Raw genomic sequence first — 27,556 nt, 5'->3', positions numbered from 1 at the left:
AGCTATTGTAAACAGTACTGCAGTGAACAATCGGATACATGTGTCCTTTTCAATTTTTGTTTTCTTGGGGTATATGCCTAGGAGTGGGATTGCTGGGTCATATCATGGAAGAAGCAAGAGAGTTCCAGAAAAACATCTATTTCTGCTTTATTGACTACACCAAAGCCTTTGACTGTGTGGATCACAATAAACTGTGGAAAATTCTGGAGGAACTGTAAAGATGGCGGAGGAATAGGATGGGAAGACCACTTTCTCCCTCACAAATTCCTCAAAAGAACATTTCAACGCCAAGCAAACTCCACAAAACAACTTCCGTAGGCTGGCAGAGGACATCAGGCAACCAGAAAAGCAGACCATTGTCTTCAAAAACAGGTAGGAAAAAATATAAAAGATGAAAAAGGAGACAAAGGAGGTGGGGAGGGAGCTCCATCCCGGGAAGGGAAGCCCGTCCCGGGAAGGGAATTTTAAGAAGAGAGGTTTCCAAACACCAGGAAACACTCTCCCTGCCGAGTCTGTGGCGAGCCTTGGAAACACAGAGGGCAACGTAACAGGAAGGAAAAATAAATAAATAATTAAAACCAACGGATTACAAGCCCACCAGTAACTCCCCCAGTGGAAAAGCAGCACAGACGCCTGCATCCGCCACTGGGAAGTGGGGGCTGGGCAGGGAGGCGCGGGAGGCGCGGGCTGCAGAGCTTTGTAAGAATCGGGCAGGAACGCCCCACGCGCAACCAGAACGATCTAACTTGGGCTAGCAAACCAGACTGTGGGATAGCTACCACGCGAAAAGCTCGAACATAAGACACCTCCAGGACCGAGCACAGAACAAAGGACGGAACGGAAAAAGCCGGCTGCAGACCATCCCCCGCCGGGGACAGGCAGCCAGAGCCGTAAGGGCTGGAAAGGGGCAATTGCAGACCCGGAGAGACTTTACTTACCTAACTGCAAGCAGGCTTCTTTGCTAAGACTTCTGGGGGTGCTGGACAGTCACAATCTGCCTCACGGAGGGCGCCAGCAGTCCACCCAGAAAGCTGAGCAGCAGCGGCAGAAAAGGTGACAAGCCGCGGTGATCACGCTCGCCAAACTCCTGAGCTACTCGAACCTGGGAAGGGCACAAAGCGCAGTCCCAACCGAATCTGGCGGCTTCGACCGGGGAAGTGCACGCAGCCTAGGGCCGGCCCCAGACGGTTCCCGGCTGAGCATCCTAGAGCCGGAGCGGTTTGTGCGCCGTGAGAAGAGACAGGTCCAGCAGGGCTGAGACACTGTGTGCACACGACAGTGCTATTTGTTTGCAGCATCCCCCCTCCCCACAGTGCGACTGAACTAGTGAGCCTAAAAAACCAGTAAACAGAAGAAGTTAAACAGAGGGAACCACCTTGGAAGTGATCCCACACGGCCTACAACATCAGAGAAGGGCTAGATATATTTTTAAAATCATTCCTTTTTTTTTTGTTTGTTTTTGTTTTTTCTTTTTTTCTAACTTTTTTTAAATTGCTAAGTCTTCTATTTCTCCTCTAATTTTATATCTATAACCTATTATTACTATTTAAAAAAAGACTTTTTTTTTTTTTAGGCAAACATCATATATAATCTTTGGATGGTTGTTGGTGGTTTGTTTTTTTTTAAAATAATTCTTTTTTTTCTTTCTTCCTTTTTCATTCTGCTTCTTTTCTTTAATATTGTATTTTTGAAAATCCAACCTCTACTCTAGATTTTTAATCTTTGCTCTTAGGTTTTTGTTGTCAATTTTGTACATTCAAAAACCCAAACTTCACTACCCAAGTTTTCCTGAGAATGAGATTACCGGCTTGACCACTCTCTCCTCCTTTGGTCTCTCCTTTTTCTCCACCAGGTGGCCTCTGTCTCTTTCCTCCCCCATCTCTTCTCTATCCAACTCTGTGAATCTCTGTGTGTTCCAGACGGTGGAGAACACCTAAGGAACTGGTTACTGGCAGGATTTGTCTCTCTTCTTCTCATTCCTCTCTCTTATCCTCCTGGCCACCTCTGTCTACTTCCTCCCTCTCCTCTTCCCCGTATAACTCCATAAATACCTCTGAGCGGTCCAGACTATAGAGCGCACATAAGGAAGTGACTACGGGCTAGCTTGCTCTCTCCTCTTTTGATCTCACCGCATCTCATTCCAGTTACCTCTAACTACCCCCTCCATCTTCTCTTCTCCTTGTAACTCAGTGAACCTCTCTGGGTGTCCCTCAATGTGGAGAAACTTTTCATCTTTAACCTAGATGTTTTATCATTGGTGCTGTATAGATGGAGAAGTCTAGAGGCTACTGTAAAAATAAAACTGAAAACCAGGATCAGGAGGCTTAAATCCAAAGCCTGAAAACATTAGAGAACTCTTGAATTCAGGGAACATTAAGCAAAAGGAGCTCATCAAATGCCTTCATACCTACACCAAAACCAAGCTCCACCCAAGGGCCAACAAGTTCCAAAACAAGACATACCACTCAAATTCTCCAGCAACATAGGAACACTCCCCTGAGCTTCAATATACAGGCAGCTCAAAATTATTCCAAAACCTTTGATGTCTCATAACCCATTACTGGTCACTCCACTGCACTCCAGAGAGAAGAAACCCAGCTCCACCCACCAGAACTCCAACACAAGTCTTCCTAACCAGGAAACCTTGACAAGCCACTGATAGAACCCCACCCACAGTGAGGAAGCTCCATAATAAAGAGAACTCCACAAATTACCAGAATATAAAAAGGCCACCCCAAACGCAGCAATATAACCAAGATGAAGAGACAGAGGAATACTCAGCAGGTAAAGGAACAGGAGAGTTGCCCATCAAACCAAACAAAAGAGGAAGAAGTAGGGAATCTACCTGAGAAGGAATTTCGAATATTGATAGTGAAAATGATCCAAAATCTTGAAATCAAAATGGAATCACAGATAAATAGCCTAGAGACAAGGATTGAGAAGATGCAAGAAAGGTTTAACAAGGACCTAGAAGAAATAAAAAAGAGTCAAAATATAATGAATAACGCAATAAATGAGATCAGAAACACTCTGGAGGCAACAAATAGTAGAATAACGGAGGCAGAAGATAGGATTAGTGAAATAGAAGATAGAATGGTAGAAATAAATGAATCAGAGAGGAAACAAGAAAAATGAATTAAAAGAAATGAGGACAATCTCAGAGACCTCCAGGACAATATGAAATGCTCCAACATTCGAATTATAGGAGTCCCAGAAGAAGAAGACAGAAAGAAAGATCATGAGAAAATCCTTGAGGAGATGATAGTTGAAAACTTCCCTAAAATGGGGAAGGAAATAATCACCCAAGTCCAAGAAACACAGAGAGTTGCAAATAGGATAAACCCAAGGCGAACACCCCAAGACACATATTAATCAAATTAACAAAGATCAAACACAAAGAACAAATATTAAAAGCAGCAAGGGAAAAACAACAAAGAACACATAAGGGGATTCCCATAAGGATAACAGCTGATCTTTCAATAGAAACTCTTCAGGCCAGGAGAGAATGGCAAGACATACTTAAAGTGATGAAAGACAATAACCTACAGCCCAGATTACTGTACCCAGCAAGGATCTCATTCAAATACGAAGGAGAAATCAACAGCTTTACAGACAAGCAAAAGCTGAGAGAATTCAGCACCACCAAACCAGCTCTCCAACAAATTCTAAAAGATATTCTCTAGACAGGAAACACAAAAAGGGTGTATAAACCCAAACTCAAAACAATAAAGTAAATGGTAACGGGATCATACTTATCAATAATTACCTTAAACGTAAATGGGTTGAACGCCCCAACCAAAAGGCAAAGACTGGCCGAATGGATACAAAAACAAGACCCTTCTATATGCTGCTTACAAGAGACCCACCTCAAAACAAGGGACACATACAGACTGAAAGTGAAGGGCTGGAAAAAGATATACCATGCAAATAGAGACCAAAAGAAAGCAGGAGTGGCAATACTCATATCCGATAAAATAGACTTTAAAACAAAGGCTGTGAAAAGAGACAAAGAAGGCCACTACATAATGATCAAAGGATCAATCCAAGAAGAAGATATAACAATTATAAATATATATGCACCCAATATAGGAGCACTGCAATATGTAAGACAAATGCTAACAAGTATGAAAGGGGAAATCAACAATAACACAATAATAGTGGGAGACTTTAATACCCCACTCACACCTATGGCCAGATCAACTAAACAAAATTAACAAAGAAATGCAAACTTTAAATGATACATTAGATCAGTTAGACCTAATTGATATCTATAGGTCATTTCACCCCAAAACAATGAATTTCACCTTTTTTTCAAGTGCTCATGGAACCTTCTCCAGGATAGATCACATCCTGGGCCATAAATCTAAACTTGATAAATTCAAAAAAATCGAAATCATTCCAAGCATCTTTTCTGACCATAATGCATTAAGATTAGATCTCAATTACAGGAGAAAAACTATTAAAAATTCCAACATATGGAGGTTGAACAACACACTTCTGAATAACCAACAAATCACAGAAGAAATCAAAAAAGAAATCAAAATATGCATAGAAACGAATGAAAATGAAAACACAACAACCCAAAACCTGTGGGACACTATAAAAGCAGTGCTAAGAGGAAAGTTCATAGCAATACAGGCATACCCGAAGGAACAAGAAAAAAGTCAAATAAATAACCTAAAGCAACTAGAAAAGGAAGAAGTGGAGAACCCCAGAGTTAGTAGAAGGAAAGAAATCTTAAAAATTAGGGCAGAAATAAATGCAAAAGAAACAAAAGAGACCATAGCAAAAATCAACAAAGCCAAAAGCTGGTTCTTTGAAAGGATAAATAAAATTGACAAACCATTTTTGACAAACTCATCAAGAAGCAAAGAGAGAAAAATCAAATCAATAAAATTAGAAATGAAAATGGAGAGATCACAACAGAACACAGAAATACAAAGGATCATAAGAGACTACTATTAGCAGTTATATGCCAATAAAATGGACAACGTGGAAGAAATGGACAAATTCTTAGAAAAGTACAATTTTCCAAAACTGAACCAGGAAGAAATAGAAAATCTTAACAGACCCATCACAAGCACGGAAATTGAAACTGTAATCAGAAATCTTCCAGCAAACAAAAGCCCAGGTCCAGACGGCTTCACAGCTGAATTCTACCAAAAATTTCGAGAAGAGCTAACATCTATCCTACTCAAACTCTTCCAGAAAATTGCAGAGGAAGGTAAACTTCCAAACTCATTCTATGAGGCCACCATCACCCTAATACCAAAACCTGACAAAGATGTCACAAAAAAAGAAAACTACAGGCCAATATCACTGATGAACATAGATGCAAAAATCCTCAACAAAATTCTAGCAGTCAGAATCCAACAACACATTAAAAAGATCATACACCATGACCAAGTGGGCTTTATCCCAGGGATGCAAGGTTTCTTCAATATCCGCAAATCAATCAATGTAATTCACCACGTTAACAAACTGAAAAATAAAAACCATATGATTATCTCAATAGATGCAGAGAAGGCCTTTGACAAAATTAAACATCCATTTATGATAAAAACTCTCCAGAAAGCAGGAATAGAAGGAACATACCTCAACATAATAAAAGCTATATATGACAAACCCACAGCAAACATTATCCTCAATGGTGAAAAATTGAAAGCATTTCCCTTAAAGTCAGGAACAAGACAAGGGTGCCCACTTTCACCACTACTATTCAACATAGTTCTGGAAGTTTTGGCCACAGCAATCAGAGCAGAAAAAGAAATAAAAGGAATCCAAATTGGAAAAGAAGAAGTAAAACTCTCACTGTTTGTAGATGACATGATCCTCTACATGGAAAACCCTAAAGACCCCACCAGAAAATTACTAGAGCTCATCAATGAATATAGTAAAGTTGCAGGATATAAAATCAACACACAGAAATCCCTTGCATTCCTATACACTAATAATGAGAAAGTAGAAAAAGAAATTAAGGAAACAATTCCATTCACCATTGCAACGAAAAGAATAAAATACTTAGGAATATATCTACCTAAAGAAATTAAAGACCTATATATAGAAAACTATAAAACACTGATGAAAGAAATCAAAGAGGACACTAATAGATGGAGAAAATATATCATGTTCATGGATCGGAAGAATCAATATAGTGAAAATGAGTATACTACCGAAAGCAATTTACAAATTCAATGCAATCCCTATCAAGCTACCAGCCATATTTTTCACAGAAGTAGAACAAATAATTTCAAGATTTGTATGGAAATACAAAAAACCTCGAATAGCCAAAGCAATCTTGAGAAATAAGAATGGAACTGGAGGAATCAACTTGCCTGACTTCAGGCTCTACTACAAAGCCACAGTCATCAAAACAGTATGGTGTTGGCACAAAGACAGACATATAGATCAGTGGAACAAAATAGAAAGCCCAGAGATAAATCCACACACATATGGACACCTTATCTTTGACAAAGGAGGCAAGAATATACAATGGAGTAAAGACAATCTCTTTAACAAGTGGTGCTGGGAAAACTGGTTAACCACTTGTAAAAGAATGAAATTAGATCACTTTCTAACACCGCACACAAAAATAAACTCAAAATGGATGAAAGATCTAAATGTAAGACCAGAAACTATAAAACTCCTTGAGGAGAACATAGGCAAAACACTCTCAGACATAAATCACAGCAGGATCCTCTATGATCCACCTCCCAGAATTCTGGAAATAAAAGCAAAAATAAACAAATGGGATCTAATTAAAATTAAAAGCTTCTGCACAACGAAGGAAAGTATAAGCAAGGTGAAAAGACAGCCTTCAGAATGGGAGAAAATAATTGCAAACAAAGCAACTGACAAACAACTAATCTCAAAAATATACAAGCAACTTATGCAGCTCAATTCCAGAAAAATAAACGACCCAATCAAAAAATGGGCCAAAGAACTAAATAGACATTTCTCCAAAGAAGACATACGGATGGCTAATAAACACATGAAAAGATGCTCAACATCACTCATTATTAGAAAAATGCAAATCAAAACCACAATGAGGTACCAGTTCACACCAGTCAGAATGGCTGCGATCCAAAAATCTGCAAGCAATAAATGCTGGAGAGCGTGTGGAGAAAAGGGAACCCTCCTACACTGTTGGTGGGAATGCAAACTAGTACAGCCACTATGGAGAACAGTGTGGAGATTCCTTAAAAAATTGCAAATAGAACTCCCTTATGAACCAGCAATCCCACTGCTGGGCATACACACTGAGGAAACCAGAATTGAAAGAGACACATGTACCCCAATGTTCATCGCAGCACTGTTTATAATAGCCAGGACATGGAAACAACCTAGATGTCCATCAGCAGATGAATGGATAAGAAAGCTGTGGTACATTTACACAATGGAGTATTACTCAGCCGTTAAAAAGAATTCATTTGAATCAGTTCTGATGAGATGGATGAAACTGGAGCTGATTATACAGAGTGAAGTAAGCCAGAAAGAAAAACACCAATACAGTATACTAACACATATATATGGAATTTAGAAAGATGGCAATGACGACCCTGTATGCAAGACAGCAAAAAAGACACAGATATGTATAACGGACTTTTGGACTCAGAGGGAGAGGGAGAGGGAGAGGGTGGGATGATTTGGGAGAATGGCATTCTAACATGTATACTATCATGTAAGAATCGAATCACCAGTCTATGTCTGACGCAGGATACAGCATGCATGGGGCTGGTGCATGGGGATGACCCAGAGAGATGTTATGGGGAGGGAGGTGGGAGGGGGGTTCATGTTTGGGAACGCATGTAAGAATTAAAGATTTTAAAATTAAAAAAATAAAAAAATAAAAAATTAAAAAAAATAAAATAAAAAAATAAACTGTGGAAAATTCTGAAAGAGATGGGAATACCAGACCACCTAACCTGCCTCTTGAGAAATCTGTATGCAGGTCAGGAAGGAACAGTTAGAACTGGACATGGAAAACAGACTGGTTCCAAATAGGAAAAGGAGTACGTCAAGGCTGTATATTGTCACCCTGCTTATTTAACTTCTATGCAGAGTACATCATGAGAAACACTGGACTGGAAGAAACACAAGCTGGAATCAAGATTGCCGGAAGAAATATCAATCACCTCAGATATGCAGATGACACCACCCTTATGGTAGAAAGTGAAGAGGAGCTAAAAAGCCTCTTGATGAAAGTGAAAGAGGAGAGTGAAAAAGTTGGCTTAAAACTCAACGTTCAGAAAACGAAGATCATGGCATCTGGTCCCATCACTTCATGGCAAATAGATGGGGAAACAGTGGAAACAGTGTCAGACTTTATTTTGGGGGGCTCCAAAATCACTGTAGATGGTGATTGCAGCCATGAAATTAAAAGACGCTTACTCCTTGGAAGAAAAGTTATGATCAACCTAGATAGTATATTCAAAAGCAGAGGCATTACTTTGCCAACAAAGGTCCGTCTAGTCAGGGGTATGGTTTTTCCAGTGGTCATGTATGGATGTGAGAGTTGGACTGTGAAGAAGGCTGAGCACCGAAGAATGGATGCTTTTGAACTGTGGGGTTGGAGAAGACTCTTGAGAGTCCCTTGGACTGCAAGGAGATCCAACCAGTCCATTCTGAAGGAGATCAACCCTGGGATTTCTTTGGAAGGAATGATGCTAAAGCTGAAACTCCAGTACTTTGGCCACCTCATGCGAAGAGTTGACTCATTGGAAAAGACTTTGATGGTGGGAGGGATTGTGGGCAGGAGAAAAAGGGGACGACAGAGGATTAGATGGCTGGATGGCATCACCGACACGATGGACGGGAGTCTGAGTGAACTCCTGGAGTTGGTGATGGACAGAGAGGCCTGGCATGCTGCGATTCATGAGGTCGCAAAGAGTTCGACACGACTGAGCAACTGAACTGAACTGAACTGATGGTGGTTTTATTCCTAGTTTTTTAAGGAATCTCCATACCATCTTCCATAATGGCTGTATCAGTTTATATTCCCACCAAGAGTGCAAGAGAGTTCCTCTTTCTCCACATCCATAATTTGTTGTCTGTAGACTTTTTGATGATGGCTGTTTTGATAGATGTGAGGTGATATCTCATTATAGTTTTGATTTGCATTTCTCTAATAATGAGAGACATTGAACATCTTTTCATGTATTTGTTAGCCATCTATATATCTTATTTGGAGAAATGTCTGTTTAGGTCTTTTCCCCACTTTTGATTGGGTTGTTTTTTCTGGCATTGAGTTGTATGAGCTGCTGGTATATTTTGGAAACTAATCCCTGGTCAGTTTTTTCATTTGCTATTATTTTCTCCCATTCTGAGGGTTGTCTTTTCACCTTGCTTATAGTTTTCTTTGCTGTGCAAAAACTTTTAAGTTTAATCAGGTCCCACTTATTTACTTTTGTTTTCATTTCCGTTACTCTGGGAGGTGGGTCATAGTGGATCTTGCCTTGATTTATGTCATCGAGTGTTCTGCCTGTTTTCCTCTAACAGTTTTATAGTTTCTGGTCTTACATTTATATCTTTCATCCATTTTGAGGTTATTTTTGTGTATGGTGTTAGGAAGTATTCTAATTTCATTCTTTTACATGTAGCTGTCCAGTTTTCCCAGCATCATTTATTGACAAGGCTGTGTTTGCCCCATTGTATGTTCTTGTCTCCTTTGTCAAAAATAAGGTACCCATAGGTGCATGAGTTTATTTCTGGGCTTTCTATCTTGTTCCATTGGTCTATATTTCTGTTTTTGTGCCAGTACCATACTGTTTTGATTACTGTTTGCAGTATCATCTGAAGTCAGGAAGCTTGACTCCTCCAGCGCTATTCTTTCTCAAGACTACCTTTTCTATTTGGGGTCTTCTTTGCTTCCATATGAATTGTGAAATTTTTTGTTCTAGTTCTGTGAAAAATGCCATTGGTAATTTGATAGGGATCGCATTGACTCTGTAGATTGCATTTGGTAGTATAGTCATTTTCACAATATTGATTCCTCCTACCCTGGAACATGGAATATCTCTTCATCTGTTTAGGTCATCTTTGATTTCTTTCATCAGTGTCTTATAATTTTGTGTGTACAGTTCTTTTGTCTCCTTAGGTAAGTTTATTTCTAGATATTTAATTATTTTTGTTGTAATAGTGAATGGGATTGATTCCTTAATTTTGCTTTCTGATTTTTCATTGTTAGTATATAGAAATGCAAGTGATTTCTGTGTACTGATCTTGTATCCTGCAGCTTTGCTAAATTCACTCATTAGCTTTAGTAATTTTCTGATGCTATCTTTAGGGTTTTCCATGTATAATATCATGTCATCTGCAAACAGTGAGAGGTTTACTTCTTCTTTTCCAATTTGGATTCATTTCTTTTTCTTCTCTGATTGCTGTAGCTAGGACTTCCAGAACTATGTTGAATAATAGTGGTGAAAGTGGACATCCTTGTCTTGTTCCTGATCTTAGGGGGAATTCTTTCAGCTTTTCACCATTGAGATTAATGTTTGCTGTAGGCTTATCATATATGCCCTTTACTAGTTGAGGTCAGTTACTTCTATGCCAATTTTTTGAAGAGTTTTAATTATAAATAGGTGCTGAATTTTGTGAAAGACTTTTTCTGCATCTGTTGAGATCATCATATGGTTTTTATCTTTCAATTTGTTAATATGGTACATCACATTGACTGATTTGTGTAAGGACCATATAGTATCTTAAGCATCAGAGCTATGTGTTATATGTACCTGTTTGCGCATATTGTCAAAGAGAACCAGAGCCAGACACTAGTTAAGGCAGTAAAGATAGATTTAATTTGGAAACAATTGCAATGGGGGAAAAAAACTAGTTTTTTTCTGTCATTTTAATTTACCCTTTATTATTGGAGATTGAATTATTTTTTACATATTCATGTATCTACCATTGTTTTGAATTCTTTTCCCATTTAGGTTGCTACTTAACATCGAGCAGAGTTCCTTGTGCTCGACAGTAGGTCCTTATTGGTTATTCATTTTAAATATAGCAGTGTGTACATGTCAATCCCAAACTCCCTAACTATCCCTTCTTTCCACCCTTCTATCCTGGTAACCATTAATCCATTCTCCAAGTCTGTGAATCTGTTTCTGTTTTGTAAATAAGTTCATTTGCATCATTTTTTAAAGGTTCCACATATAAGCAGTATAATATGACATTTGTCTTTCTCTCTCTGACTTCACTCAGTATGACAATCTCTAGTTCCACCTATGTTGCTGCAAATGGCGTTATTTAATTCTTTTTAATGGCTCAGTAATTTCCCATTGTATATATGTACCACATCTTTTTATTCATTCCTTTGTTGATGGACATTTAGTTTGCATTCATGAAGAGACTTTAGTTTAGCACTGGGTTCAGTTCAGAACAAGTCAGCCAAAATTTATAGCCAAGGAACAGAGTTGGTGTGGCAGGGAGAGATTTGGAGGATGGAAAATCACTAGTAGCAGGCCAGAGTGATCAAGTATCAAGGGTGGGAGAGGAGATATTTAATGAGCTATTAAGAGCAATCAAATCCAAAGAGTAGCAGAAATTTTCTCTAAACTGATTTGGTAGGATTTTCCTCGAAATTGGGCAAAGCACAGTTGACAAGGATGGAGAAAAGTGTGCAAAGTCAAGGCCCCCCATGAGGAACAGGGTTTAGAGAAGTCTGACTAAGAGTTTGGTCAGGAGGAGTGTCTTATCAATATGCATATTTGACTACTTCCTGTTTTGTCTTCCTTTCTACACTAGATTTTAGTTTATCATCTCAACTTTAGCTGACTTTGATGCATATTTTGCTCAAAAAGAAGGCCACAGTGGAATTTCTAAATTTCACCTTTGTATTATATGTCAAGAGAGACAGAATGCAGAGTTATTAGCACTGGGATCAATTCTACTCATACTTAAACAGAGTGGCCACTTTTAAAAGTATGAATTCAAAAATGATGTTAAGATAAGAACTGAGTAACATACATTTTAAACTCTCATAACTGAGGGGCTTCTCAGGTGGTGCTAGTGGTAAAGAACTCGCCTGCTAATGAAGGAGATGTAAACAACATGGGAGCGATTCCTGGGTTGGGAAGATCCCCTGGAATAGGGCATGATAACCCACTCCAGTATTTTTGCCTGGAGAACTCCATGGACAGAGGAGCCTGGCAGTCTACAGTCCATAAGGTCACAAAGAGTCTTACTCGACTGAAGTGACTTACAGCACAAAAAAGCTGCACTTGTCTATCTACGAATATTTCTAAATACTTTCTTTAGCATACATGTTTTGAGGAAGAAACATTTACTGAAGGTTCACGTCCTCTTATGCTTCTTAATTTGAGAAATAGTCCAAATATGAGTTGACTCAACTTCAGCATAAAAAGCTGCCTGGTACTTCCTTTTCTGTTTCTCTATGGAGTAATGCTGTTCTGAGTTCGTAAGGCAAGAGAGAAGTTCTTACTGTGTACTCCATTAAGTTCCTTCAGGGCCTCTCTGCTGGGGTGACCTCAGAGAATGACTCATACACTTCAGTGGTTATGCTACTAGTTTCTTACTAATTGAGCAAAGATCTCTGTACACACTGCAAATTGTGTGCAGGAAAATCAGACGCTATGTGGAGAGGCTGAGCGAGCTGGCACTGTGTCTTTATTTTCTGCCTTTAGCTTCTGCACTGCCCAAGACTGGGGAAGCCTAATAACTGCATGCTGGACTATTCCTCTTAGTCCAAGAGGGATCTATCTTCTGTCAGTTCACTATGGTCCATTGACAAGACAGAGACCCATGACCCTTCACCTTATACTTTCTTCAGTATGGCATGGTGTGACCTGGCATGTTCTCAGTTAGGATTGAGTTCATTATGGTCCTGGAAACTGTGTATTATTAGCCACATTTGGGGGCCAGCATTAAGTAAGTTGCTCAAGTTCACACAGTTAGTAAATGAAAGAAGTGAATTAAACTCAGGTTTATCTCTCCTCTTTACACGGATGACTCACACATCTTGGTGTGTGGATCATTAGAATGTCCGCACCGTAACAACTCATCACTGCTTTTAATCAACTCTTCCTAGTGTTTTAATCAGCAGAATTTTATTTCTCACAGTTTTGGAGACTGAGATGTCCCACCATCTGGGTGCCAGCTGATTCAGCTCCTGGAGAGGCCCTTTTCCTGGCTTGCAGAGGGTCACCTTCTCAAAATGTCTTCACAGGCTGGAGAGGGAGAAAAAGAGAGAGAAGACACAGATCCCATCCTGGGGACCCAGTCTTCATGACCTCATCTAAATCGAGTTACTTCCCCAAAGTAATTACCTCCTAACCATCAAATTGGGGGTTAGGGCTTTAGCATGTGAATTCTGAGGGTTCACATTCAGTCAATACACCCTCTAATTCAGAATCTCCACCTCAAATCACACTAAGTAAATAGATGCCTACTTTGCTGTTGGAAAAGATGAGCTCTGGAGTTACAGCACTTGTAAGAGCTCAGTCTTTAAATCTGTGCTGTATAGAGTTAGAACTACTAGCCACATGGGGCTAATGAGCACTTGAAATGTGGCTAATCTAAACTGAGATGTATTTGAAATGCAAAACACACATCCAGTTTTAAAGACTTAGTATGAAACGAAGGATGAAAAACATTTCCTTTATACTTCTAATACTGAGTATGTGTTGAAATGACAATATTTTGAATATGTTGATTAAATAAGGTTTATTATTAAAATTAATCTCGCCTGATTCTTTTTACTTTTTTTTAAATGAAGGTACAAGAAAATTCAAGATAACATATGTGGTTGCTTTTTATTTTTTAAGACAGTGATGTTTTAAGTAAATAACCTCATTAAGTAAGTAATGTAACATTAAGTAAGTAACATCATTAAGTAAGTAATGATGTTCAGTATGAATATACTAACACAGAAGTATGCACTGATAGAGTTAAGGAATATTATTACCTAGGAACTCTGTGTATAAAACCGTAATTACAAGAATATTTTATTTTTTATAATTCTCCAAATATATAATAAATTCTATTTTTTTATCAACATGAGATTAAAATTAGAACTTGGTGACAATGCTAGTTCGCTTCAAGTCAGAAGGGTCTATAGATTCTGTCCTAACATACTCTTACATAACAGTTAAAATATAGCATTCTTATTATTCAAGTGTTCATATCCAAACCACTACAGTTACCGGGTGACATAGGCCTACAGCAGGTATAACAGACATAAATTTGTTAATAAACTTATATACATTACTTTCAATTGGAGCATTCCTATTTCCTTATCACTAACATCTAATCCTTACACTTTGATTCTTCAAAAGAAAATTCCTTTTAAATAATCTCCCACATTTTATTTTGAATTCTTGGTCCTCATTTAACATGTTTTCCTTAAACAGTCCTTTTCTGATACAGTAGAGTTATCCTAAAATAATTGACATGGCTACATTTTCAAAATCACTATAAATTCTAACAGGATATAAATGTACTTTCTAAATCAATAAACATCCAGAAATGAATAAATATTAATAGATGAGTGTTTGTATAGTGCTTACTTTATACTGAGTAATGCTGCTAGGTTTAGTTATTCATGAGTTAAACTTGTTAGGCATCTAAATATGACCTGATGTTTTCATGTAGGAATACAAGGTATAAATGGTCAAAGGGATAATGGAGCCAATATAATCTTATAGCATTGAGACTTATCCAAACTTTGCACTATTCACATAGCTACACATTTCAGCCTAGTTAATTTCTCAATTCTGAGAAGGAAATTATCTTGAACTTGCTGTACCCTAAGGAAATGGTGCTTTCAACAGCAATTTAGTTGCTTCCTTTGAATTTTTTTCCTGGCTTTTTTTTGGGGGGAGTTTCACTGCTAAAGCAACTTCTAAAACATTTTTTGTTAGTTGTGGTTCTGGGTAACTATGTTATGTTTTTATTACAGGCATTATATGATTATTTGATTTCTTAGAGTATGCAACTTTTTTGGGGGTGTTAGTTCTAAAAGGTCTTGGAGGCCTTCATAGAACCATTCAACTTTAGCTTCTTCAGTGTTACTGGTTGGGGCATAGGTTTGGATTACTGTGATATTGAATGGTTTGCCTTGGAGACTAAGAGATCATTCTGTCATTTTTGCGATTGCATCCAAGTACTGCATTTCGGACTCTTTTGTTGACCATGATGGCTACCCCATTTCTTCCAAGGGATTCCTGCCCACAGTAGTAGATATAATGGTCATCTGAGTCAAATCCACCCATTCCAGTCCATTTTAGTTTGCTGATTCCTACAATGTTGACATTCACTCTTGCCATCTCCTATTTGCCACTGCCAATTTGCCTTGATTCATGGACCTAACATTCCAGGTTCCTATGCAATATTGCTCTTTACAGCATCAGACCTTGCTTCTATCACTAGTCACATCCACAGCTGGGTATTGTTTTTGCTTTGGCTCCATCCCTTCATTCTTTCTGGAGTTATTTCTCCACTGATCTCCAGTAGCATATTGGGCACCTACCGACCTGGGGAGTTCCCCTTTCGGTATCCTATCATTTTGCCTTTTCATACTGTTCATGGGGTTCTCAAGGCAAGAATACTGAAGTGGTTTGCCATTCCGTTCTCCAGTGGACCACATTCTGTCAGATCTCTCCACCATGACCCACCCGTCTTGGGTGGCCCCACATGGCATGGCTTAGTTTCATTGAATTAGACAAGGCTGTGGTCCATGTGATCAGATTGGCTAGTTTTCTGTGATTATGGTTTCAGTGTGTCTGCCCTCTGATGCCCTCTTGCAACACCTACCATCTTACTTGGATTTCTCTTACCTTGGATGTGGGGTATCTCTCCATGACTGCTCCAGCAAACCACAGCCGCTGCTCCTTACCTTGGATGAGAGGTATCTCTTCATGGCCTCCCCACCTGACCTTGAACATGAAGGAGCTCCTCTAGGCTGGAATGCAAAAGTAGGAAGTCAGGAAACACCTGGAGTAACAGGCAAATTTGGCCTTGGAGTATGGAATGAAGCAGGGCAAAGGCTAATAGAGTTTTGCCAAGAGAATGCACAGTCATAGCAAACACCCATTCCAACAACACAAGAGAAGACTCTACACATGGACATCACCAGATGGTCAACACTGAAATCAGATTGATTATATTCTTTGCAGCCAAAGATGGAGAAGCTCTATACAGTCAGCAAAAACAAGAGCGGGAGCTGACTGTGGCTCAGATCATGAACTCCTTATTGCCAAATTCAGACTTAAATTGAAGAAAGTAGGGAAAACCACTAGACCATTCAGTTCAGTTCAGTTCAGTTCAGTACAGTAACTCAGTCACCTCCGATTCTTTGCAACCCCATGAATCGCAGCACACCAGGCCTCCCTGTCCATCACTAACTCCCGGAGTTCACTCAGACTCACGTCCATCGAGTCAGTGATGCCATCCAGCCATCTCATCCTCTGTCGTCCCCTTCTCCTCCTGCCCCCAATCCCTCCCAGCATCAGAGTCTTCTCCAATGAGTCAACTCTTCGCATGAGGTGGCCAAAGTACTAGAGCTTCAGCTTTAGCATCATTCCTTCCAAAGAAATCCCAGGTCTGATCTCCTTCAGAAAGGACTGGTTGGATCTCCTCGTAGTCTAAGAGACTCTCAGGAGTCTTCTCCAACACCACAGTTCAAAAGCGCCAATTCTTTGGTGCTCAGCTTTCTTCACAGTCCAACTCTCACACCCACACATGACCACTGGAAAAACCATAGCCTTGACTAGATGGACCTTTGTTGGCAAAGTAATGTCTCAGCTTTTCAGTATGCTCTCTAGGTTAGTCATAACTTTTCTTCCAAGGAGTAAGCATCTTTTAATTTCATGGCTACAGTGACCATCTGCAGTGATTTTGGACCCCCCAAAACATAAAGTCTGACACTGTGTCCACTGTTTCCCCATCTATTTCCCATGAAGTGATGGGACCAGATGCCATGATCTCAGTTTTCTGAATGTTGAGCTTTAAGCCAACTTTTTCACTCTCCTCTTTCACTTTCATCAAGAGGCTTTTTAGTTCCTCTTCATTTTCTGCCATAACAGTGGTGTTATCTGAATATCTGAGGTTATTGATATTTCTCTTGGCAATCTTAATTCCAGCTTGTGTTTCTTCTAGCCCAGCATTTCTCATAATGTACTCTGCATATAAGTTAAATAAGCAGGGTGACAATATACAGCCTTGACGTACACCTTTTCCTATTTGGAACCAGTCTGTTGTTCCATGTCCAGTTTGAACTGTTGCTTCCTGACCTGCATATAGGTTTCTCAAGAGGCAGGTCAGGTGGTCTGGTATTCCCATCTCTTTCAGAATTTTCCACAGTTTATTGTGATCCACACAAAGGCTTTGGCATAGTCAATAAAACAGAAATAGATGTTTTCAGGTATGACCTAAATCAAATCCCTTATGATTATACAGTGGAAGTGAGAAATAGATTTAAGGGACTAGATCTGATAGACAGAGTGCCTGATGAACTATGGACTGAGGCTCGTGACATTGTACAGGAGACAGGGATCAAGACCATCACCATGGAAAAGAAATGCAAGAAAGCAAAACGCTTGTCTAAGGAGGCCTTACAAATAGCTATGAAAAGAAGAGAAGCAAAAAGCAAAGGAGGAAAGGAAAGATATAAGCATCTGAATGCAGAGCTCCAAAGAATAGCAAGGAGAGATAAGAAAGCCTTCCTCAGTGATCAATGCAAAGAAATAGAGGAAAACAACAGAATGAGAAAGACTAGAGATCTCTTCAAGAAAATTGGAGATACCAAGGGAATATTTCATGCAAAGATGGGCTCAATAAAGGACAGAAATGGGATGGACCTAACAGAAGCAGAAGATATTAGGAAGAGGTGGCAAGAATACACAAAAGAACTGTACAAAAAACATCTTCAGGACCAAGATAATCACGATGGTGTGATCACTCACCTAGAGCCAGACATCCTGGAATGGGAAGTCAAATGGCCCTAAAAAGCATCACTACGAACAAAGCTAGTGGAGGTGATGGAATTCCAGTTGAGCTGTTTCAAATCCTGAAAGATGATGGTGTGAAAGTGCTGCACTCAATATGCCAGCAAATTTGGAAAACTCAGCAGTGGCCACAGGACTGGAAAAGGTCAGTTTTCATTCTGATTCCAAAGAAAGGCAATGCCAAAGAATGCTCAAACTACCGCACAATTGCACTCATCTCACATGCTAGTAAAGTAATGCTCAAATTTCTCCAAGCCAGGCTTCTGCAATACATGAACCATGAACTTCCAGATGTTCAAGCTGGTTTCAGAAAAGGCAGAGGAACCAGAGATCAAATTGCCAACATCCGCTGGGTCATGGAAAAAGCAAGAGAGTTCCAGGAAAACATCTATTTCTGCTTTACTGACTATGCCAAAGCCTTTGACTGTGTGGATCACAATAAACTGTGGAAAATTCTGAAAGAGATGGGAATACTAGACCACCTGACCTGCCTCTTGAGAAACCTATATGGAGGTCAGGAAGCAACAGTTCGAACTGGACATGGAACAACAGACTGGTTCCAAATAGGAAAAGGATTACATCAAGGCTGTATAATGTCACCCTGATTATTTAACTTATACACAGAGTACATCGTGAGAAACGCTGGGCTGGAAGAAGCACAAGCTGGAATCAAGATTGCCAAGAGAAATATCAATAACCTCAGATATGCAGATGACACCACCCTACGGCAGAAACTGAAGAGGAACTAAAAAGCCTCTTGATGAAAGTGAAAGAGGAGAGTGAAAAAGTTGGCTTAAAGCTCAACATTCAGAAAACGAAGATCATGGCATCCAGTCTCATCACTTCATGGTAAATAGATGGGGAAACAGTGGAAACAGTGTCAGACTATTTTTTGGGGCTCCAAAATCGCTTCAGATGGTGATTGCAGTCATGAAATTAAAAGATGCTTACTCCTTGGAAGGAAAGTTATGACCAACCTAGAGAGCATATTGAAAAGCTGAGACATTACTTTGCCAACAAAGATCCATCTAGTCAAGGCTATGGTTTTTCCTGTGGTCATGTATGGATGTTAGAGTTGGACTGTGCAGAAAGCTGAGCACCGAAGAATTGATGCTTTCAAACTGTGGTGTTGGAGAAGACTCTTGAGAGTCCCTTGGACTGCAAGGAGATCCAACCAGTCCATCCTAAAGGATATCAGTCCTGGGTGTTCAGAGGAAGGACTGATGCTAAAGCTGAAACTCCAGTACTTTGGCCACCTCATGCGGAGAGTTGACTCACTGGAAAAGACCCTGATGCTCGGAGGGCTTGGGGGCAGGAGGAAAAGGGGACAAAAGAGGCTGAGATGGCTGAGTGGTATCACCAACTCGATGGACGTGAGTCTGAGTGAACTCCGGGAGTTGGTGATGGACAAGGAGGCCTGGTGTGCTGCGATTCTTGGGGTCTCAAAGAGTTGGACACGACTGAGCGACTGAACTGAACCGAAATGAACTGAAAGTATGCATATTTAGATGTTTCATATAAATAAAATTTAAGAAACAAAATTGTTTTTAAATGCTTTATTATCATTGTTGTGAGTAAAGTACTTTCCTTTGTCTCTGACCCACAAGTATTACATTTTCTCTAAGTATCCTTGACTAAGTTGTTAACTTGCTGGCAGGATACAGTCTCAGACCTCTCATTATTTTTGACAGGAGTCCATTTCAAATTTTTTTCTTTATTCTTTTGTTGGTTTTGGAAGTGGATTCATTCAATAATTTGATCACTTCTTCTAAATTTTTGAATGTAGTGACAAAAAGTTACTCACATCCATTTATCTTTTTTTTAATTTCCCTAAATCTCTCGCAGTGTCCCTTGTTTATTCCTGATATTGGTGATTTTCGTTTTCTGTCTCTTTTGTTTTGATCAGCCTTGCTCATTGCAGGTAAGCTCAGCCAGGATGCCACCGGTTTAAAAGCTTCGGCCAACATCTGGTTTGGAAAGTTGAACCAGGCATAAAGAAAGGATGGAGAAATTTAACCTGTCAAATCAGAAACAAAAACAGGGAACTTATCAGTGGGCAGTGTCTGAGGTCATTTGACATCTAGAATCAGAGCCAGCAAAGATGAAGTCAGACATGTGAATAAGTGAGTTGCTACTGAAGAGTTCTTCTGTGAGGAGGATACTCCCACCACAAGATTGTCACTGTCAACTTCAAGAATAGGTGTGGAAATAGGTTCACTTTGATTTAAAATAGAAAATAAAAACCAGAACTAAAACATATGCTATTTGTTATTTAAATTAAGATGCCAGTTACTTGTGTTGAGTTGCAGAGTTGTGCCAATACTAAATCACTGATAAACATGATTTACTTCATTAAGCTTGCATTAGCAGTTAGCCCAGGAGAAGCAGTCCACTAACACAGCTATTTTGTTTTGAGGTTGTTTTTAAAAAGGAGGGTTGCACAAAAGCTCATCTCCAGTGACTTAACTACAATGTTACATAATAATAAGTCCAAAGGTGGGGATTCCAGAGCTGCTGCAGTAGCAACACAATTCCAGCTCTTCCTGTTTTTCTGCTCAATCATCTTTAGCATGTGGCCTTTCTGCTCATGCTTCTTATCTCATGGTCACAAGACAGCTCCAGCTGTAGGTTCCTATTCCCATTCCAAGAATGAAGAAAAAGATGGCAGGAAGGGATGGTGCCCTTACTAGACTGGGGATACGATGACACTAGTTAGTTTCTGCTTTGTGTAGGAGGCTGAAAGAGAAAAGCGACTTTAACAGAAGTTACTCAGAGAGATTTCAGCAGCTCCAGTCAAGGGGCTTATTATGGATTGCGTTGAGCCCCTTCAGAAGCTATGTGGGATCCCTAAGTCCATGAGCCTCAGAATGACATCTGGAAATGGGGCGCTTGCAGATCATCAAGTTAGGATGAGCTTGTTCGGATGGGCCCTAATTCAATATGACTAGTCTCTTTATTAGAAATGGGGAAGAGATACAGCGAGGGGGGTGCCATGTGAGGACACAGAGGCAAAGAGAGAGGAGGCCACATGAAGACGGAGGCAGAGACCCGACTCATGCTGCCACAAAGCAGGGAATGACCCAGGCTAGTAGACGCTGGGAGAGGGAAGGAAGCTTAATCTCCTTGAGGCTTCAGTGGGAGAACGGCCCAACCTATATGTTGACTTTGAACTTCTAGTCTCCAAAAATGTGAGAGAATTCTCTCGTTTTAAGCCACCAGCTTGTGGTATTTTGTTATAGCAGCCCTGGGAAACTAATGCAGTCTCCAGCTTGGATTTGAGGGATGTTAATTCTTGAGTTCCAGAACTTGAGAGGACAATAATAAAATAGAACCTGCTTAGAGGAAAGTTTCCTTGGGTATCATGCTGGTAGGGGGGCAACATAAACATTATTATATCCCTGTAAAGCCATCAGAAGTATAAATAGTAAAGAAATAATTAAACTCAAAGTACTGACATTTTTACAATAGGACATAGTTTTTAAGTTATTATGTTTATAAAAATACTGTTTTTTCTTGCTTTTAAGTTATATAAATAATTCAACAGAATACCTAAGGCTGCAATTATAATGTATTTTTTAAAGAGAGTTAAATATTTAATGTGTGTTTAATAAAACTGATGTTCATAATTTTGTTTATTAGAGTATAAATAATAAATATAGCATTAAAACAGGTACAGAATAACTTTTACTCAAAAATCCCTTTGATATTAAATAAACTATTAATTGAGACCATTAAGATTTCTTGGAAGGAATGATGCTAAAGCTGAAGCTCCAGTACTTTGGACACCTCATGCGAAGAGCTGACTCATTGGAAAAGACTCTGATGCTGGGAGGGATTGGGGGCAGGAGGAGAAGGGGACGACCCAGGATGAGATGGCTGGATGGCATCACGGACTCGATGGACATGAGTCTGAGTGAACTCCGGGAGATGGTGATTGACAGGGAGGCCTGGCGTGCTGCAATCCATGGGGTCGCAAAGAGTCGGACACGACTGAGCGACTGAACTGAACTGAACTGAACTTTTATTGAAGTCCTAATTATGCATAACTTATAAGACTATTAAGCTACAGTCAAATGTATACATATGCTTATATTACCTGGTTATAATACAGGAATGTATAATATCAAGACAGCAGGCATATCAAGGAAAATGCAAGAAATGTGGGGAAGGCCTCAAGGAAGAAATACAAAACATAGTGGAAAAGAATTTGAGAGGTAGAACAAAAATAGTGTCACCTAGAGGAAAGGAACTAAGAAATGAATACATAAATGCATTGAATAAATATGGAAATAAATCTTAAGAGTTGGAAAACTGCATTGAGAGGTGTCAATTTTCCCTAATTTTAATATAAATTGAATACAATCATGGACATGACTGATCGACTGAACAACAATCATAATAATGATAATCCCAATGAAAAATACCAGTGAGGTTTGTTTGTAACTTGACAATATATTCCCAATTCAGAAGATTGGAAATAGCAAAAAAATATTTTGAAAAAAGAAAGGATAAGGAAACAGTCCTCTGACAGAGCTGAGAAAATGTACTAGATTACTATAGTAAGAATAAGAAGAATCTTACCAGTTTAAGAATGAATAAATTGACCTCAAACTCCTCATATTCATTCTAGTCCTCTTATTCTATCCTAAGCAGGAATATTAAACTTCGTTAATCATATGTCATTGCACTGTTATTTGGAACAGAGCATTCAAAGGAAAAAAAAAAAAAAGTCCTAATACACATGGGTGTGATTTCTTTTCTATTTTTCTTCCATGCATGGGGACATCTCCCTCTGGAGTTCGTAGCACTTCCATCTTTACTCATATAGGATAGGCCTGGGATATACATGTGCTGTTTGTTTGCTTCTGTTTCCTCTGGTAACTAGCAGATGTGGATTTCAGTTTATCTAGTGGCAAATCCTGAGATCTAGGGATAGGTATTGAAGTGAGAAACTGCACAGGTCATAGCTGGTCATAGCTTAATCAAGCTCACTCTGCTTCCTTATTGGGAGCTTGGGGACAAAGTCTTTGCTAAAGAGTTTCTTTGCCCTCCACAATTCTCACACAGTGAGGGAGTGCGTGTTGAGGAAGGGAAGAGCATGAGATGGCTGTGGTACCGCTAGGTCTCTTGGTTAACATCATTTTAAGTGAAGTTGCTCAGTCGTGTCCGACTCTTTGTGACCCCATGGACGCAGGCTACTCTGTCCATGAGATTTTCTAGGCAAGAGTACTGGAGTGGGTTGCCATTCCCTTATCTTAGGGGTATCAATATTAGGCTTCTCCAGAGAGACACAACCAATAGGACATATACAAATGCATAGAAAGGAATCCATTAGGATAGACTTACGTGAATACAGAGGTTGAGAAGTCTCCTGGCGTGCCATCAGCAAGCTGGAGGTTCAGGAAAGCAGGCAGTGCAGGGTTAGACCAGGTCTGAAGGCCTGAGAACTGGAGAAGCCAATGGGTGGGAAGTCCCCATCTGAGTGTGAGGGTCTGTGCATCAGGAGTGCTGATGTCTGAGGGCGGAGTGGAGAGAAGACCCAGCTCAAGAAGAAAGAAAATTTACCTTTCCTCCACTTTTTTTTTGTTGTTGTTCTTTTGGAGCCCTCAGCAAATTGGATAACACTCATGCACGTTGGGGAAGGGATTTTTCACTCAGGCTGCCTGTTCAAATCTTCTGGACATACCTTCTCAGCATGCATGCTCAGTCATGACCGACTCTTTGTGACCCCATCGACTATAGTCAGCCAGGCTCCTCTGTCCATGGAATTTTCCAGGCAAGAATCCTGGAGTGGGTTGCCATTTCCTCCTCCAACCCTCACAGAAACACCCAGAAATAATGTTTCACCTGCTATGTGGGCATCTCTTAGCCCAGTCAAGTTGACACATAAAGTTAACCATCATCTCAGTATAATCCATTTCTTACCAATAACCTAACTAGACAGATCAGAAATAAAATAAGAGTCCAAAAAATTGCAAGTGTTTACAGTGAAGTGAAGTCACTCAGTCATGTCCAACTCTTTGCAACCCCGTGGACTGTAGCCCACCAAGCTCCTCCATCCATGGGATTCTCCAGGCAAGAATACTGGAGTGGGTTGCCATTTCCTTCTCCAGGGGATCTTCCTGACCCAGGGATCGAACCTAGGTCTCCCGCATTGCAGGCAGACGCTTTAACCTCTGAGCCACAATCCTAGGTAGGCAAGTGTTTATAAGAATTTAATATATGGCAGCATTCTTACCAAACTATATTTTCTTGAAAACAGAGAAGAAAATATGTGAGAAAGTACTTGATGGTAAGAAGGGTGGAAAAACTCTTCATATTCTACATACGATTCAAAGATCCCTAGTTCACATTTAGTCTATTAAAGTCTCAGAGAATTCCTATAGTATACAGTAAAGAAATCTGTTTAACTTTTTAAATTCAGCATTTTCAAGTGCATAAATTTCAAATCAAAATGAAATGGAGTTGGAGAAAGGTCCAGAGGAGACCAGTGAACAAAGCAGAAGGGACTCAGGACCTGCTCTCTTCTCCTATCAACTGGTCACTTGTAGAAACCTTACACTTGAACAGTACTAGACTTTGTTAGCCCTTCTTAATGGGACTTATGTGGCAATGGGGCAAAAAGGAAGAACTTTCTCCCATGTCCCCATCAAGTTAGAAGTGAATTCAAGTAGTAGGGAAATTCTTTTGAGCAGGAACACCAATAGCCACCGTTATCCATGTAACGTGTCAGAAAGAACACAAACATCCAATAAAAGGAGACAGGTAATAAAAAGAGCATTCACACAGTGGACTTTTTTGCAGCCATTAAAAAGTATTTAGATACGTGTTATTAATATGAGACAAGAACGCATAGTACATTGAGACTCCTTTCCCAAGAAGGGCATTATCAGGCAGTAAGACTAGTCTCTCCAGTGGGAGAGGATGGGCCTGAGAACCATTCTCTTGGAGTATACTGCATTTCACAAGGTCCACTAATGGTCTGCCATGTCACTGCTGATCTAAAGTGAGTCAGGATTTTTTCTCCCTTGAATTGCGATAACAGAATTCCCAGCCATTTTCTGAAAATGTAAGTTTAGATCGCCCATGTTCACAAAGCTTCAGCAACTCTCACTCTTGACCAAGATTCAGAAACAGAACCTCTTCACGGGCTCTCATTTTACTGTTTTTTCTTTATTACATCTCTACTTTCATAAAAAATCAGCTTTGTTTTTAATCTGATTCATGGCTTCTAAACCAATCATCATGGCACCCTGCTATGCCAAATATACTTTTTATATAGGATTTAGAAACCATCTACAAAAGTAATGCTATTCTGTTTTACGTGAAAAATGTAGTTATTTACATAACGTAAGCCACTTTCAGATCTTCACCATTGTATTTAGGGACTTGGCATACATTTCAGTTGTTGCTGTTTAGTTGCTAAGTCGTGTCTGACTCTTTTGCGACCTTGTGGATTGTAGCCTCTGGCTCAGGGATTTCCAGGCTCCCCTGTCCATGGGATTTCTCAGGCAAGAATATTGGAGTTCTTCTCCAGGGGAGCTTCCCGACCCAGGGATCAAACCCATATCTCCTGCATTGCAGGCAGATTCTTACCCCTGAGCCATCAGGGAAACCCAAATATTTAATAGGTCTAGGTAATGTAAGTACTCATATAGATAAAGTACTGAATTCAGTTTTATGAGAGCAAGTTTACTGCATGGATTATGTTTCAACAGCCAACAGTAAAATCACCCATATCACTTATCTTCAAGTTCATGCATCCTCCTACTTCCATTTAAGTGGAGGACTTGAGATAGCATTGGCTCACTAACACTTTGTCAATATCTATCGAATAAGTGTCCTGAGTCTGTCACACTCTTTTTCAAGCCCTTAGTCAAATCAAGGGCAAATAGAAAACCAACTTGGTATCACAGTATCATCTCTGTCCCCTTTTTATCTGAGAGTTTTCCCTACAGAAATATATCCATATGGATATGAAGTCTTGGTGTCATTTCTGCTACTTTGCACAACTGCTGTTAATAACAATGTAAATGGACTGACAGATAAACAAGGCACAAATGCGGGAGAACATCAGTTTTTACTCACGTAAAGGACATAAAAGAATTTTAGGATATATGGCAGAGAGCAGCCACATTCTCCAGGACCAAAGAGTGAAAACTTCCTAGTGCTAAGCCTCACCAGCAGATGCATGGTTGCAGAGGTTAAAATATAAATGATGGAAGGACTAGAAGTCTATCTGTTTTCTTCTGGCCTAGTCATCTACTGGGGTATACCTGCACGTAATGCTATATAGATACTTGCTAGAGATGACCTTACCAGGGTCAGGAGCATTTCTGTAGTTTTAGTTTTATAGTGCTGAATGGAATACACAGTGCTTTAATAAGGAATCAAATGCTCATCCATCACCCCAGCCTGTCCGTGCTAGAATATCTGGTTAAAGTACATTCCTGAACTCAGTGCCATGGAAACAGAACAAGAGTAACCTCCCCATACATCTCTGGGATTCATACTAATAATCCCTTGAGCTAGCTCAAGGAGTTCACCTGTGGCTTGCATATGAAAAATAAAAACAAGCATTCTAAGTACATAGGCTGTGTGGTTCTAGGAGGGCCAAAAACAAAGATACGGAAATACTACTTAAGATGAAACTATTCCTTTGACCACATGATGATACAAAGAACATCTATGGATTGAGTTTTTGTTCATGCTATTTCAAATAAAGAAAACCCTTAATTAAAATAACTTTGTAGTAAGAATGTCCTTCAGTTGATACAGTTAGAGAAATTGAATTTGAAATAACCTAATAAAATAGAAAAATCTACTGAATGGAATTAGAATATATTCTGAAAAAACAAAACAAACGGTTCATGTGGGATGAAAATAGGCACCAGGGACAACAGTCTTTCCCTGTTCCTCTCTGTTGGGATTTCATCTTTCTTTCCATGTGGCATGCTGTATAGCCTCAGAGCCTCATATACTAAAATTCTAGCCAGCAATGAGGACCTGCCTCAAATGTCTGCCTGGACCCCCTAAACCAAAGACCATGCCTGGACCCAGCTGTGGTCAGTGGACCATCACTCAAACTCGGGAGCCAGAATCACAATAATGACACTGTTAACAGTTTGGACCAGGTGATTCTTTACCGCAAGGGCTGCCTGTGCACTTTGGGATGCGGAGCAGCATTTCTGGCCTCTAACCATAGATACCAGCAGCACCTTCCTGGTTGTAACCATCAAAAATGTTTCTAGGCATTGTCAAATGTCATGGGTGGTGAGGTGGCAAAATTGCCCCCAGTTAAGAACCCCTGGCCTACAGCAATCATACTCCATGAAACCACCAGAGGATATGTTGAAGAGCAGATGTACAAGAGTGGAAGTTACACGTATAGATATATATCAGGTTTGTCACAGCGGGAACAGAACACGGTATCCTGAAGAATGCTTACTTATAAATGCATCAGAATGTTCAGAAATCAATTTGTTCTCAGTCCTAGAGTGAACCACTTCACAAGTGCAGTTTCCTCAGTTTAAAAGTAGAAGCAACACCAACTACAGAGAGTGGCTTTGAGTATTAAATAATTATGTAAAGCA

The 27,556-nt window shown here is 39.7% G+C and overlaps 1 protein-coding gene across 1 annotated transcript in view; it reads right to left on the bottom strand.

Annotated features, from left to right (window-relative positions):
- Positions 1–19,504: 19,504 nt before the first annotated feature.
- GLIPR1L2 (GLIPR1 like 2) overlaps positions 19,505–27,556 on the bottom strand; it is a 49,749-nt gene continuing 41,697 nt past the window's right edge. The window contains exons 7-8 of the mRNA XM_069584027.1: positions 23,310–23,478; positions 19,505–19,980 (exon numbers count right to left, since the gene is read on the bottom strand). Of these exons, the coding sequence (XP_069440128.1) occupies positions 23,362–23,478 (117 nt within the window). The 3' untranslated portion in view covers positions 19,505–19,980; positions 23,310–23,361. The remainder of the gene's footprint in view (positions 19,981–23,309; positions 23,479–27,556) is intronic.

Source organism: Ovis canadensis, chromosome 3, assembly GCF_042477335.2.
Source record: "Ovis canadensis isolate MfBH-ARS-UI-01 breed Bighorn chromosome 3, ARS-UI_OviCan_v2, whole genome shotgun sequence".
Classification (NCBI taxonomy): Eukaryota; Metazoa; Chordata; class Mammalia; order Artiodactyla; family Bovidae; genus Ovis; species Ovis canadensis.
This window is presented reverse-complemented; position numbering and strand designations above follow the sequence as displayed.